The following is a 16,095-nucleotide window of genomic DNA, read 5'->3' as shown; positions in this document are numbered from 1 at the left end:
TATATATATATATATATATATATATATATATATATATATATATATATATATATATATATATATATATATAGAAATAAAGCTCAATTCCAAAAGGTAAAACAATAGCCTACATTGAAATATTTCGTTTCTTGAACAGCTAAGAGTCAGTTTAATCAACTCTAGTATGTTCAGTTTATGTTAAAGGGATAGTTCACCCAAAACTGAAAATTCTGTCAGTAATTACTCACCCTCATGTTGTTCCAACCCCGTAAGACTTTCGTTCTTTGTAGGCCTACTGTATTGATCTGTCCACCTAAAACACATTTTCAGTGAAAAGGATGAGGATGAAAGAGGAAGGGAGGGGATGGCTGGATTGCAGGATTTTGTTTGAATAAGAAGCAAATGAATGAAATCCAAATACCTACATAGCATACAAACATACATAAAGTTGAAAAAATTGTCTGCACTTTGTTGACATTCCCAAATTTATATTTTTATTTTATTCACATTTATTATAATTTTAATTTAAATATATATGTTCTGCTTTTTATAAAGTTCGAAGTAAAGAAAAGAAAAGAAAAAGGAAATGTTAAATCATAGTACAGTAAAACTCACTTCCCTTGGACCACAATAAACATGGAGTCGTTTTCATTCCGCATCGATGTTTCCGGAAACCCCCGAATGACGTTCGGCTCGTGTTCGGCTCTTCGGAAGCCACTGTATGTAAACAAGGTCAAGCGTTCGCTGCAGTCTTCATTCTCCACTTCACTCGCTAGACACTTTCTGACACTTTCCCCTGCGAAGGACCCATCCAGCGACACAGCACACCTCCTGCAGGTACAGCGATGAACGCATAGACATATGCAGCTACGCATGCTGATTTATTTTCTGCATGTCTCGTTATTTCTCGCACATATTTTGCGGCATGTTGTTTTCTCATATAACGTTACGTCACGAAACGATAGCATGGCGTTGTTTACATGCTCTCGTGTAGATGCTGTTGTGTCGGACTCATTTGAGAATGTCATTCAAGGGCATTACCTCATCAATATACACGAAAGATCTTGTGCAGTGCAGCAAAGTCATGTGTCTCTTCCAGCATTTACTCAGCAGGTCTAGACTGCTCGTCAGCGTTACAGTACAGTCATAACATCTCAAAGATTTTCATTATATTCAATGCTTGATGATATTCATAATCCTTTTGAAGTCCAGCATCAATGCAGATATTTAACTCATGATAGAATGAATACATGTAGGCTACAGTATAGGAGCCCTTTGATTATAAGATACTAATGCTCTTTTGTTTTTCTGTCTTCAGGAATGAAACTACAAATAATTATAATTGGTATCCAGTCATATTTCATAATACATTTAGGATTGCTCTGTATAATACTCTGCCACTGAGATATTAATTCCTGAATCTATGCTATATTTAATGGCTCATTTAGTTCACAGTTAATTAGCAACTATATTCTTCCTTGTTTTATGAATATAAGTCAGGCTGTTAGGTCTTCAACAGGAGTTGTTAGGATAATCCTCCACCAGACTGAATCACAGACTGCTTTGCGTCACGTGTGCGTTCATCCCCAGATATTTATAGTCTATTCAAATGATGGACAAGTAGCTTTTGCATAGATAGTTATTTTTCAGAATGATCTAAAAGATGCTGATTATGCATTGTTTTAAATTTTAAACAACACCGGCATCATGGTGGAGAATTTTGCACTCTTTTTATTTTCAGAAAATTATAAAATATCATAAAAATAGTTCTTTTTATGGAAATAATGTACTTTAAAAGAATATAATATAGTTACATTTATATTAAAAGCAGTTCCACTTAAGTAGGATTGAAGTACATTTCACAATCACTTCTATTGTCTTTGAAATACAATTAAAGTTACTGCTGAATGAACTGACAAGCATTTATGATAAACTAAAAGACACTTTGATGTCATTTCTAATGAAACTTGTTACTGTAAGTCATGTATTTAAATAGATTTGCGATTACATTTATAATGATGAAGTTGCAATTTAGTACATTTAAAATATTTGAACTTTATAAACGTAATATCGAATAACACACTACAGTTAAAATTATAATCAAGTACTTTACATGTGCTTTAGTATGTTAGTCAACACATCAAAATAAGTGCACTTCTTTAAAGCATGACAAAAGATTATTAACATATTAACATTAACATCATTAATTTGACATTATTACAAAGCCTACTTAAGTGTGTTAAGATACAGTCATGGAAGTGTCTCTCTTTAAGTGCACTTAAGTGTTGTTAAATGTTTTTTAAACAATATACTTTTAGGATTTGAAGTACACCACAAGTGCACATTGAGGACAATTAAGCACATTCCTTTTTCACAAGGAGCTTGTGAATAAGTCAAAAGCTGCTTTGAAACAATCTACATTGTTAAAAGCGCTATATAAATGAAGATGACTTGACTTGACTTGACTTGACAAGGGTCGTATCAACACTGAACTCCTGAGGCTTTGCTTTATTTAGGTCAAGGGCAAGGTCTGACTGTTTTGGTCATAAAAGTTAGTCATATAAATCTGCTTAGTGTTTAATCATTGATCTGTTGTGAAAGTCAACACACAGTCTGCTAGGTCAGCACTTGTCTTTTCTGTGCTATGAAGTAAATTTGTAATTTTTGTTTTGCAGTGTTATTTGCTCTCTTGGAGGATTTCTGTGAGCAAGAGCCATGATGATGCAGTGTTTTCAGTTTCTGGTCGAACCAACCAAGAACGTTGCAGAGAAGTTTAAGGTACCTTGCAAAAATATCTCAGTAGTTGCTTTAAAAGCTTTGACATTAGTTGGCATAACAAACTTAAAGTTTGTCCTTCTTTTGTCTATCCTGAAGTCCAAAAGTGAGATAAAAGGCCCGTTTAGCTGGTCATTGTAACTGATTTCAATAGCGGTGAGTCTTTTGCTGCTCATGAGACTTAAGACAGAGGAAGTAGATCAGGCATGAACTGCATTTTAATCAAACACTGTCCTTGATTGTTTGCCGTAGCCTTCATGAACAACATTAACTGTCTGAATTGACAACATGGCTGCGTCCGAAACCGCATACTTCCCTACTTATATAGTAGGAGAAAACAGTACGTTGAAAGAGTAGTATGTCCGAATCCTCAGTATTTATAAAAGATTAGGTGAGAAATCCCCAGATGGCTCACTGCTTCCGTCCAGATTCTGAAGTGTGATGGACACTTTTCTATCCCAGGAGGCCACGGGAGAGGATACGCCATAATCGAGTAGGACAGTGACATGTGTTTTCAAACATGAGAACCGCACACACGACAGGAATAGACCACATGACTGACATGGAAAGAGGCCAGTCAGTATGGAAGCTTATGGGTAGCAAATTTCAATTTGAAATGTAATATGCAAAATCACAATGCAATATGTAAAATGGCAATGCATTTCTGTATTTAAATTTAAATTTTCCAATACATTTGTGCAACGTTTGGTGCAAAATGAAAATGAAAATTCAATTATAAAATTTACATTTGCCATTTCATACACTAGTTTTAATATGTAAATTGAATACATATTTTAACGCTTTATAAGTTGCAAAATTAAAATTAAAATGTATTACAGAAATTATTAGATATGTTTAACATGTTCAAGCAAAAACTGTAGCAAATTTGTAATTTAAATGTTATTTTTTCTTAACTCAATCGTTTTTACTTCGTTTGTGCTGTAATTTTTGTTTGTGTTTGTGCTGCTTCTGTTTTTTAGATAGTAAAAGAATATGTATAGGTCATTCTGTCACCCAGCCCGCCACATGCTCCAAATAAAATAGTTTCGTTCGGTTTGTGCTGCTTCAGTTTTTGAAATATTAGACCGAATTATAGACGATGACGTCACCAGCCCCCTGACCTGCTCCACATTCACCCAAAATAGTCTCATATGTTTGTGCTAATTTGCGCCGATAAACATTTATTTTGTGCTGCTTCGGTTTCTTAAATATTAAAATAATATTTAGGCCTATTGGTCATTCTGGGGTCACTCAGCCTGCTCCACATTCACCCAAAATAGTCTCGTTTGTTTGTGTGATGGTTTGTGCCGGTTAAAGTTTCGTGTGCTGCTTCGTTGTTTAAAATATTAGACACTGAATTATAGAGGATGACGTCACCAGCCCTCGATCTGCTCCACATTCCCCCCAAAAAAGCAGGGGGGCAGGGTTTCATATTATTTTGAAGTTTCCCCGGGTGCCGCCATTGGCTAGCGGAGCCCCACCTACTGTTAGCATCCCATTGACTCCCATTCACCCGTCAGATTCCGTGACCATGTACATATGTACAGTATTAATACCTTATCAATATGCTTTATACAAGGGACTCGCATGTCTGCCTTACATTTTATGATTATACAGCTGCATAAACAGAGATGGTCACACATCACATTCGTCACTTTATTGAACATTACAGTCAGTTACAAATAAATAAAGAGCGGTCACATTTTCCGGTAGCTATTAATACCGAATAACAATGGAGCTTTGTCATATTATGTGATCTCAGAGTAATAGGCCTATGCATTTGTAAGGAAAAACTATAGGATCTCCAACATTATTGGGTATTACAGTTAATAGTAGGCTAATAAGAATAAAGATAAGCATGTATCAGACAATGATAATATTTTATACAAAATGAAACCATCAACACAGTCCAGCATCAGACAACAGCAGCGCAGCATCCACCCTGTTTCCTTCCAACACCTCAAAATACACACCATAGCCTATGTTTACCTGTTGCCGAGCCACGCCTTCACGCAGTGATTGACAGGGCGGGGCGGGCACGTGATCGGCTCAGAATGCATTTTCAAATTGCACATTGAGTTTTGCTACATTCACTGCGGAAAAGCAATCGCAAGTGTCTTAACTGTGAGTGTAAATGCAATTAAGAAAAAAATACATTTAAATTACAATTTTGCTGCAGTTTTTGCTTGAACATGTTAAACATATCTAATCACTTCTGTAATACATTTTAATTTTAATTTTGCAACTTCTAAAGCGTTAAAATATGTATTCAATTTACATATTAAAACTAGTGTATCAAATGGCAAATGTAAATTTTATAATTGTATTTTCATTTTCATTTTGCACCAAACGTTGCACAAAAATATGGGAAAATTTAAATTTAAATACAGAAATGCATGGCCATTTTACATATTGCATTGTGATTTTGCATATTACATTTCAAATTGAATATTGCTACCCATAAGCTTCCATAAATCACAGTTTGCTTTGTTTTAATGTGTCGTTTAGGGGAAGGGGATTTCTGTCCATCATAAGGAAAACGCACAGATTGATTCATCTGACAGTGCCTGTGGACAGTCCGTCACTGAGACTGGAAATGAAATAGCTTTAATAATGTTTTTTTTGTGTGTGTGTGTGTACAGGAGTTTCGTAAGAAGGCGAAGAATGAAAAGAGAGAACCGCTGGATGAGAGCCAGCAGTTCATTGTGGACCTCGCCAAGGATCTGGGACGCGTCTGTCAGGTACAGCCACAGATACATGACCAGTAAAACATTGGGCAAAATCAGAATTTAAAGAGGTCGTGACATGAGAAATCAAATTGACCTTGATCTTTTGACATATAATACAAATAATTTATTTATTTTTATTTATTTAATTAGTTTATTTGTCAGGGACAATGTACAAAATACATTAATCTTACGAAAAGATGTTTTGTACCAGAGTTAGCAAACGCTAATTTCCATCTGCAGTCCCCGGGCAGGTGCACACAACAATATTAAAACATTACATTACAAATAACTATCAGTAGCACTAACAAATACATGCAATATTAGTTAAACAATGATCATTTAAAACTAATCAGATGTTTAAATGAAAAAACTAATCAAAGAACCATCACAGCCTAAAATATATACAACATAGTCAAAAACATTTACTTCAATATTACATTTGTAGACTTTAAGTGTGCTGATGCTGACACAGCTGGTTATCGAGGATGTATTTCTTTAAGTTTCGAGAGAAATTATTCAGATCTACAGACAACTTTAGACTTCTAATTTAATCAAGCTCCAAAAACAGCTCGTTTTGATATTACGGGATCTGTGATGTCACACAGGCAAATACATTTGCATATGACCGCCTCCAGAACAAGACATCAATGTTCGTCACACCATAGGTGATCCCCACAAGTGAATAGAGCCCATTATAGAATAGAATAGAATAGAATAGAATAGAATAGAATAGAATAGAATAGAATAGAATAGAATAGAATTATTCTTTAAATCTTTTTTGTAGAATTAAAAAGTTTTGTGCTTCTCCTCAGTGGTACATTCACATAAAAACATGTATACAGACAAATATAGACAAGAAGAACATAAAAAAGTATAAATAGGAAAATATAGTCAATAAGAAAAATATATTAAATAAAACATTATTATTGTAAAACCCCGTAGCTTATAATGTACAGTCCTCGTTTTTAAGTAGAATTCAGTTCCTTGATGGCATGTGGGTAAAACTGTTCAGGAGTCTGGAGGTGCGTGTCCTAAGAGACCGATAGCGCTCTCCGGATGGCAGAGGAGTGAAGAGATGATTGCAAGGATGAGAGGAATCCTTTATTATATTTCTGGCACGCCGTAGGCATCTGGTTCTGTAAATATCCTCGAAGGCAGCTTGAGCCGATGATTCTCTGACTCTCTGCAGAGCTTTTCTCTCTGCCACAGTGCAGATAGGCAATGTTCGTGCGCGCCGCCATCTTAGATGATATTATAATCACTGATGCTGTCTACACTGATAGACAGTGCACAGATTACAGATGTGTGTTTATCTTACGACATTCTCCACATGCCTGAGTCTGAAAGAACGTCCAACAGCTGGGTTTTGTCTCTGTACAATGGCGTCCTGGATCGCATTGGAGGAATATATGTTTGTTCGGAGCATCTTGTTTTATAAACGAGGCACAGTGTAATGGAGAGTTCGCAAAGAAACTTTTGAAGTGGTCAGATGTATTTAATCTGACAGCTGCATCACAAAACGCAAGTAAATGATTTCATAATGCTTTGTCTGTAAATTACATTTTATATTGATAATGTTTTCAAAACAATACTCACGTTCAATAGCGAGTGGCTGTTGATACTGTTTCCTATGCAAAGACGTTAGCCAATCATAACAGTGGCCGTTTGCTGACAAGCCTTAAAGGAGCCGCACCTTAAAACCCCATCATTTCAGTCGGAGGGGCAGAATGAGGGTTGAAAATAATTGTTTTTCCACACAAGTAATTTTTTGTGCGCAATATACTTTATTAATATTATAAGTGAACCTCAATGAACATATTAAAATAATTTTTAAAATCTGTTTAATTGGCTTCCATTTTGAAGTGCAATTTAAATGACAGGAAGACAAATTCAATGACATATTCACACAAAAAAAAAATATATACTGTGTGTGTATATATATATATATATGGCCGGGTCGTTTCACATTTTTCAGTATGATGTTGGTCATGCAGAGATGTGTGTGCTTATGTGTGTCACGTGTGTGTGTGTTGTGTGTGTCTTCTCTCCTGCTGGTCACAGAGGTCTGAGGTTTTGGAGCACGTCTCAAATAGTGAGGATGTTTGGCCGACTCTCACCTGCAGGGCCTTCATTCTGGAGTGGGCATCTCTGCTAGAGAGCAAGGTGAGATACACATTTATACCTTTACTGACTTTTTTCTGCACTCACTGAAACCAAATGCTGCAAATCACTAGGTTTTGTCACCAAATATTGTTATAACAGAAAAGACCAATGCAGACGGACGGCTGGCCAGAGAGCAGCGACTGGAAGGATCAGGACATGGAGAACGCCAAGAGACTCATCCTCACCTGGACCAAAGACCTGAGGGCCCAACCTGAGGTACTCACACATCACACTGGAAAAATACCTTCTCCATGGCTTTCTGTGTAACCCTAGAACGCCTACTGTATGGTATTTGATATGCAAGATTCTAAGGCCTCTAAAGTAAATGATCGACATGATCAAAACTTTGCTGAAAAACACACAATCTACCACATGCCTTCTGTCATCTGATTGATAGTTTATAGTTTTTTTAGCATGTAAAATACTTTTTAGTGTAATTGTAAAAATGCCAAACTTTAGTTCACGTGTTTTTCTGCTGAGAAATCTTTACTGATTTTTATAAAGTAAACGTCAGAATAACTTTTATATTGTTGGTAATATTTCAAGATGAACATTTTCTGGATTGAAGCAATTTAGGATTATGTGATTATCCATACAAATGTTTTTTTTATTTTTAGAAAATTGCATATTTACATTATACAAACTATCAGAATTTTATCTTGCCTTTTGGCTATACAAATATCAGCATCTGCACCAAATTGGATATGTTTGCTCAGTTTGGGCCTCTGAAATTGGCCCCCCTTTTAAATATGAGCTCCATATTGTCACTATATCATACTGTAAACCCGAATAAGTTGGCAAAACAAAAAAAAAACTATAAAAAATGTAAGTTAATAAATTAAAACATTTATCAAGCAGAACTTCAGCTAATTCATACACATTACATACACAACACATACTTAAAATTGTCATGTAATCTCAACATAAATATTTTTAGTGGTGGAAACTTGGAAACATTCAATAAATGCTACCTTGCTAATTGGTAACACCATGCTTTGATAGCAGTAGCATAGCACCTGCTGAATGAGTACAGCAATATAAAACATTTAACATATATCTGTTCGCAAACTAAGCTCATGCTGAACAAGAAACTTCAACAGAAACTCCTCTAAACTAGCATAACAAAACATTAAACACTACTAAATCTCCCACTTAACATTAATTTTGCACAAAAAAATAAAATAAAATGTATATAACACTTAATTTTAGCATTTACTTTCCCTTTTGAGTGTCATGGCAAAGCATGCTGGGAAATAGAAATCCCAGCTCAGTTTCAGTTCAATTTAAATTTGTCTAAATTAAGAAGTTCAAGTTCAAAACACAAAACAGTGAAACAATTCAGATTACTTAAAATGTGTCGGTTTTGTGAACTCAAAAGAAAAAAAAACATTTCTTAAAGGGTAACTAAACCCCTGCTCAGAGCCTGACTCCACGCACTGGCAATATTTGAAAAATGCTGGAAAAGTAGGCAGAGCCCAGTGGAGAGGGGGCGTGCATCTGTGACGTATCTCTCTGCAGGCAAGGGCGTGGTTAGCTGGTTGCCTCTGAGTCAGAGGGTACCGTACCACAACTTCCAATAGGAAAATTCAACTGCAGTAGCCACTGTTCAACCTGAAGAGGGCAGCACTCAGACGTTTTTACATAATTATTTTGTAAAATTAAAACACTTTAAACACAAATGTCAAAAAAACTACTTGAATCAATGAACAGCATTAATAAAGCCCCATTCTTACAGATCATTAAAGGTATAGCGGAGGATGTTTTACTTCCTGGTGGGTAGTCTAAACTATTGGTCCTCCTAATTGTCAATCATTCTGGTGAATCAATCAAACTTTTCAAAAAGTGGAGAGGGCGGGTCTTATCTAAAATTTGGAAAGATCCTCCGCTATACCTTTAACTAAAAAAAGTTGGTTTAGGGTTTAGTTACCCTTTAATACTCAAAAAAGTTAATTTGATTGAACTAACTTCAACTAATTTGAGTTGGCTCTTCTCAAACCTATTAATTAGTTTTTTTTTTAGTTATGGTTACACTGTATATGTGCCATAAAAGCCTAATGGATCAAATATGATATAAAACACATATGGAAACGTACGTGTTTTTTAAAGGTTCAATAAATTGGACATATTGCATCCATGTCAAGCTTTACAGGGTTAAAGGAAGAAACTGAACAAATGTCAAAACCCGTAGAGCCAAGCTTCCTTTGTGTTCAGCGGAGAAAAGTATCAGCGTACAGATTTAAATTACATCCTCAGATATTGTTTTTTGGTGGTGAATAGTTGCATGTCAGTTGCATTGAGTGGCATCTTTGCATCATTCCCCCCCTCCGTGTGCAGCAAAGTGTCTGGCCTGGAGAGCAGGTGGTGGCGGTTTTGGATGACTTTGAGACTCACTGGAAAAGAGGGCGGATGTCCACCCTGCAGTCGGCCGTGGAGCTGGTGTTCTGGACACTCATCAACAAAGAACTAGACAAGGTATGAAGCAAGTCACACATCACAGGACATTCAGAGGGGAATTCAGCCAACAAACAGCTTTAGAGTAACACAAAACCTTTCTGATTTATCTGTGTGTTCAGGAAAACATTCCCCAAAAGTGGCTCATGTGGAAACAGAGGAGCCAGAAAATAGGTCAGATCTTCTCTTCAGTGTCTTGAATATCATGAATCTAAAAACAAAGATGTCAAAGGTGCTATAAACGACTTTAGCCATTGTCAACAAACCTGGATCTGTTCTCATCCCTCCCTCTGGTCATTTTGACCCGAATTTTTTTTAGGGGTCCAAGACCCTAGGACTTTTGTTGCACTTGAACCACGAATACACACACACACATTTTTTTTTAAATTTTAAAAAGTAACAAATCCTTCCCTCACGGGTCAATTTGATCCCCTTAGGAATGAATGGAATGCTTCAGTTATCATAGAAAAACCTAAAAATGCTCAAAATTCAAACAAACAAATGCTAAAACTTTACCAAAAAAATATATGTATATTTTATAATTTCTACATGTGTATCTGAATGCATATTGAAAGAGAAATGCAACTCAAGAGAAACTCATTTGCTCCAAATAGAGCTATAATGAGATATCATGTTATATCATTTTGTCCCACAAGAGGTCGACAAAGAAACCCAATGTAAGATATTTTGAGCTGAATTTAGAGTGAATTTTATGCATGAAATTGTGAGTTATTTTGAATTTTAAGTTAAAAGGAATGTGCTTAAATTATTATTTATTTATTATTTATTGATAACATCTAGTAATTTAAAGGTAAATAAAATAACAAAAAATCCACACCAAAAAAAAAGCATTAAAAATAGAAAAAAATATTATTAAAATTAAATGAAATAAGCTTTCTGAAAAAAATAAATAAAATTAAGTATAATTTTAGGGCTTCGGGTCATTTTGACCTGCGAGTGCGAGGGAAGGATGACGGTTAAAGCCGGAGAGTGTTTCTGATTGGCTAAAATGCTGCTCCCCTGACATGTGATGCACATGTAAACACAATATTTTCATTGGATTCAAGAGTTTAGCATCCATATAACACTTGCAGTGTATTTATTTTGATGAAAATATATTAATGTGGTATATGTTATGCATGGTATTAACAAATCCTTTTTATATTTTTCGCTCAAATCTCTTTTTTTGTTGTTGTTTTTCACTCACTAGGTGCCACCCCATATATTCCTCACATAGGTGAGTCACATGTTAGTGTTTCTGAATATATTCCAGAAAGCAGTTTGCAATTATAGTGTGGATTGATTATTAAGATTCAGTATGAACTTGAGCTGATTGTTGCTTTTGTTGTATTTAGTGTGGGACTGGATCTGTGATGCAGGAGGTAAGACATGTGCTCTGATGACTACAAAGACAGCTGCTCTTCTAAAGCATCATCCTTACTGTAACAGAACCGCATTATTGAGCAGCATCATACAAATAGTGTTTCTCACATGAGATTCAACTCACATCTGACAAGATTGCACCTTCAATATGTTCAAAAAGTTCAAAAAAAGTTCAAAAAGTTTGGGGTCGTTAAGATTTTTTTATGTTTTAGTATCCTATGTTGACCAAAGCTGCATTTATTTGATTAAAAAAATCAGTAGTATTATTTAAATATATATTTTAGAATGTAATTTATTCCTGTGATGGCAAAGCTAATTTTTTAAGCAGCTAACAGAACACTTTCTAAAATCATTTAGCAAATGTTACCATTAAGTTATGAAAACATTTTTTCTGAATGTTCAAAACTTCCAGTTTTTTACACATCACAGCAAAATACTGAGTAAAATTCTGATTTCTTGAGCTATTTACTTTTAATTATGCCGAAAGATACTAAAATACGATTTAATATCAAAAAGTAATCTGCCATCTTGTCGCAAAGCATTATGGGATTACAAGTATAGCATCACATACAAATATACATATTGGTATACTGATTATTTTATAAACAGAGTCTGAAAAGTATTCTAGAATTGTAGTTTTGTATAAAGGCCCTCACACACCAAGCCGGCGGTCGACCAGCGTCAGCGGCACAGTTTTTGTGGCGTGTTCCACACCGTCGGCACTAGTCGTAAACCGTCGGGAGATTTTAGGCCGAATCAACGAGAGCTGTTCTCTTATTGGCTGTTCAGCTTAGAAACGAGTCAGTACACGAGAACAAAAGCGTAAGTGATGAAAGCAAAGCAAAGAAGTCAAGCCGTTATAATTTTAGTTCATCTTACCTGAGCATTCATGTATATTTTCATAATAACATGAGCCGCCTGGAATGAAGAAAGTGTTCAGCGTGATTGATATTCAAAATGGTAAGCAAGCGCTGCTTTGTTTACGGTTTGTAAATCAACAGGCCTATTTTTGGTTTTTCTTTTTAAATGACGAAAATAGACTATTGATATAGACAGTTCTTTCCTTACATGCAGGTGCAGAACGCATGTGCTAGCTGACAGTCACCTTTAGTCCTTTTAGTGTGTTCAAGCGCAGCTTTTTGGCCGAGACGCAACTTTCGTCACCTCTAGTCATTTGACATTGGCTTGGTGTGTCCCGGGCTTAAAAATGGTATCCTTTAAACCATACTTTGTATCGAAAGCAAGGCTTTGATGACTTAAAATGCGGCCTACATTTGCTGCTCTTTAGCCATTTTGAACGATTCATAGTTTATAATTTGATTAATTTGTCTTGACCCTCCATTCATTCCTTCATAGTGGAGGTGACCCTTGACCTGGACACGGCCAATCCCGACCTGCTGATCTCCGAGGATGAGAGGCGCATGCGCTGTGGTTTCAAGCGCAAAGACGTGCCCAACTATCACCAGCGCTTCGACGGCTGGTGGTGCGCGGTCGGATCCGAAGGCTTCGCCTCTGGCCGCCAGTACTGGGAGGTGGATGTTGGAGAAATGGACTGGCGAATCGGCGTGGCGAAAGAGTCAGCTTTGCGTAAGGGCTTCAAGTCCCTGAACACCAACACGGGATACCTGAGCCTTCGGCTGGAGCGCGGCACGGAGCTGAAGGCCCTCACCGTTCCCTTCACCGGCCTGCCGGCCTCCTTAATTCCTCGAAAGGTCGGCGTCTACCTTGACTTCGGCCAGGGCCAGCTGTCCTTCTATGACGTGGAGAACCGCTCCCACATCTACACCTACAACGAGACATTTGACGAGAAGCTCTTCCCGCTCTTCGGAACGGTGGAGATCGTGAAGGACCTGGTGATCAGATCTCCGGGGAACAGGAGCCACTGCCTGTGTCCCGGGATGTGCCTGTGGGGTTGAGGTCCCATCGACTCCAACCAGAGCCCAGTGCTTAATCTCTAGAGCAGTGGTTCTCAACCGGTCGCAGCCTGAAAAAGTTACGCTTTGTTCAGAGAGATAGCAGGAGAAACATGCAAAAAAAAAGTGCAACAAATACATTTTTATGAAGTATACTTTGGGCTTCCCACTCCTAGCGAAAGAAAGCTGTTTTCTGTGAATGAGACTCTTCATTAGTCGCTATTGGCAAATGACTAGAAAATAAGGTAAAAACTATTTGCGCTACAAACCATGAGTTTAGTTTTAGGATAATAAATTAAAAAAGTACAATATTAAGCAGCATAACCGACTGTTTTTGAACAGCTAAAATTACTGGACGCGGACGAGACCGGACTCCTCGAACATGCAAGAATCTTACGTTGAAAAAAAGAGGGATAGTGGGATTGTCAACTTTTAAAGGGGCTATATGTAAGAATTTTCATGTATTATTAGCTTGTTTATTGCCAATGTCTGACCAGCGTGTAACGAAAATGAAAAAACGAAATTCATCTAACTGTCGCTCTCAGCCGCGTGAACGGCGTTGGGATGTTCGCTAACAGTATATCACTGCAAAGGTATTTCCAACTTCTTTTTACTTCTAAGCGAAGAACGAAAAAAAAAAAAAACTTTGCTATGATCGGGGCCTTGAATCACATTCAGTCTCTTGTACGTTACGTGTTCACGAGTGCAAGCACAAGCAATACGTTTCTGGTTGCAGTTCACTTAACGGCCACCGGTGTCGCTAAAAACAAGGGTTTCTACATAAAGCCCCTTTAAAGAGGGAAGACAACACTAGTGGTATTTTGGCGCAAATACGTTCGTCACTTGGTCGACAGACATCCCCTCATTCTCGGAAACCATGAACAAAATAAAGCAGCGTAAAATAAAATGTGACGCAGACTACATTAAACCCAGGTTCACTTTTAATGGTTTGTGACAACCATAATGTGGCTGGTGAGAAACAATTGAAATTGAAATTCAAAGACATTTGGAAACCCCTCAAGCTTTGAAGAGAATTGTCTTCTTCAGCCAATAAATGTTAATCGTTTTGTGTATTGTTGAGCATATGCAGTTCATAGCAAGATGAGTGTTTGATGCTAAGGACTATTTTTTGACAGTAAACACACTCTGTGTTGTGTCGTCTGATGTAAAAAGTGTATAGTCCTGAAGCAAAACCAGTTGAGAACCAGTATTCTAGACCTCATTAGCATTAGATAAACCACTGGGCCATATTAGATGGTCAGTCCTAATGACTGACAGCGATCCAGACCAATAATTTCATCAAGGTAGTACGATGTCTTTCAGCTGCTGCTTCTGTGGTACTTTTGAACCTGCGTCTATCTGAACCTTATTATAATAGTGTTCACCTGCCCTGTCTGCACTTTCACATTCATCTGACTAACTCAAATCATGAAAAATGCACTTTATGTGAATAATAAAAAGAAATAACTTCAACCCTGTGTGTTCACTCTTATTTATCTGGCAGATATTACTCGTACTTTATGTACATGCATTGTGAGATAAACTTACAATAGTGCACATGTGTCATTTGTTATAGTGATGAATTTATAGTTAAAAGTGTGTTTAGAGTTGTTATTATTTATTAAAAAAAAGGCATAATTAAATTGAGTGAATTAATTAGAACATAGAATTTTAATTCTAATTTTAATTGAATTTTAACAAAGAAAGAAGAGCAAGATTCTTAATTACTTCTACAACAAATTACAGCCTATTTTGCAATCTAATCAAACAACTTAAGTTTGTAAAGTAAAGGAATAGTTCACTTAAAAATTTAAATTCAGAAAAAAAAGAAGATATTTTAAGACAGTTAATTTCCCATTGGCTACTATGGAAGTCAATGGGGTGCATCAAAGGTTTGGTTACCGACATTCAAAATTATTTACTTTTCATAAGGGTAATGTTACTATGATATTGTAAGCCTGTCTCAGCCATAGCTGCTCTATTCTTAAATGTTTTCATTATAAAATACAGTAATTTTTATAATAAAGGCTTTTAATGTCCTGCAGGCACTGTAAGATCCTTCAGTATAGCCTAACATTTTATGTAGCAGGGTGCAGGCTAGCCCTGAAATTATAAGGTGATAATATACCCCAAATTTATTGAAATACACATTTATTGTCTTGTCAGAGGAGGATTTTTCTCTTCACCTAAACATATTATGTAACTATTTTACCTGCTGTCATCACCTTTGTCTCCAGTGGGACAAATACAAATAACAGATTTCACAATGAAAGCGCTCAAAAGCATCAAAACACGTCAACGAGTGGATATCTGAACTGGTGTGAGTGATTGAGGCAGGGCTCATTTTTGCATATTCATAGAACCACGTATACTAAATGAGGCAACAGTGTAGTTACATTCAAGCCATTTTAAGGCCTGAAGAACTTTAAGCGAAAAAAAAAGTTTAAATATGTCATTTTGTTGATCAAAGATGAGTTTTAAGGGATAAAATTGACTACAGGGGGACTTCAAGACCAAATAACTGGTCATGTGAAAGCTCACACTCTTCAAGAACTCATAAGGGCAGTTATTGCATGGCCACATATTTAAAGCTCTCAAGCACTGTTCACACCCGGTGTTAAGATGGTATTAATTTTGGTAGATCGGGTCACAATTAGACATTCCTGTTTACACCTGGTGTTTTAATTGGTCTCCTTTGTTCA

General features: G+C 36.5%; 1 protein-coding gene across 1 annotated transcript; it reads left to right on the top strand.

Annotated features, from left to right (window-relative positions):
- The first annotated feature begins 657 nt into the window (after nucleotides 1-657).
- LOC309511480 (butyrophilin subfamily 1 member A1) lies at nucleotides 658-14,866 on the top strand. The gene is made up of 10 exons (XM_082186714.1): nucleotides 658-816; nucleotides 2,655-2,757; nucleotides 5,397-5,495; nucleotides 7,545-7,646; nucleotides 7,746-7,862; nucleotides 9,981-10,118; nucleotides 10,220-10,271; nucleotides 11,308-11,334; nucleotides 11,453-11,479; nucleotides 12,837-14,866. Exons 2-10 carry the CDS (start codon nucleotides 2,695-2,697, stop codon nucleotides 13,394-13,396), a joined length of 1,185 nt encoding a protein of 394 aa, XP_082042840.1. The 5' UTR covers nucleotides 658-816; nucleotides 2,655-2,694; the 3' UTR covers nucleotides 13,397-14,866.
- The last annotated feature ends 1,229 nt before the right edge of the window (nucleotides 14,867-16,095 follow it).

This window comes from Leuciscus leuciscus (assembly GCF_965113295.1).
Source record: "Leuciscus leuciscus genome assembly, chromosome: 1".
Taxonomy (NCBI): Eukaryota; Metazoa; Chordata; class Actinopteri; order Cypriniformes; family Leuciscidae; genus Leuciscus; species Leuciscus leuciscus.
Note: the sequence above shows the minus strand (reverse complement) of the source record. Positions and strands in the feature narration are given on the sequence as shown.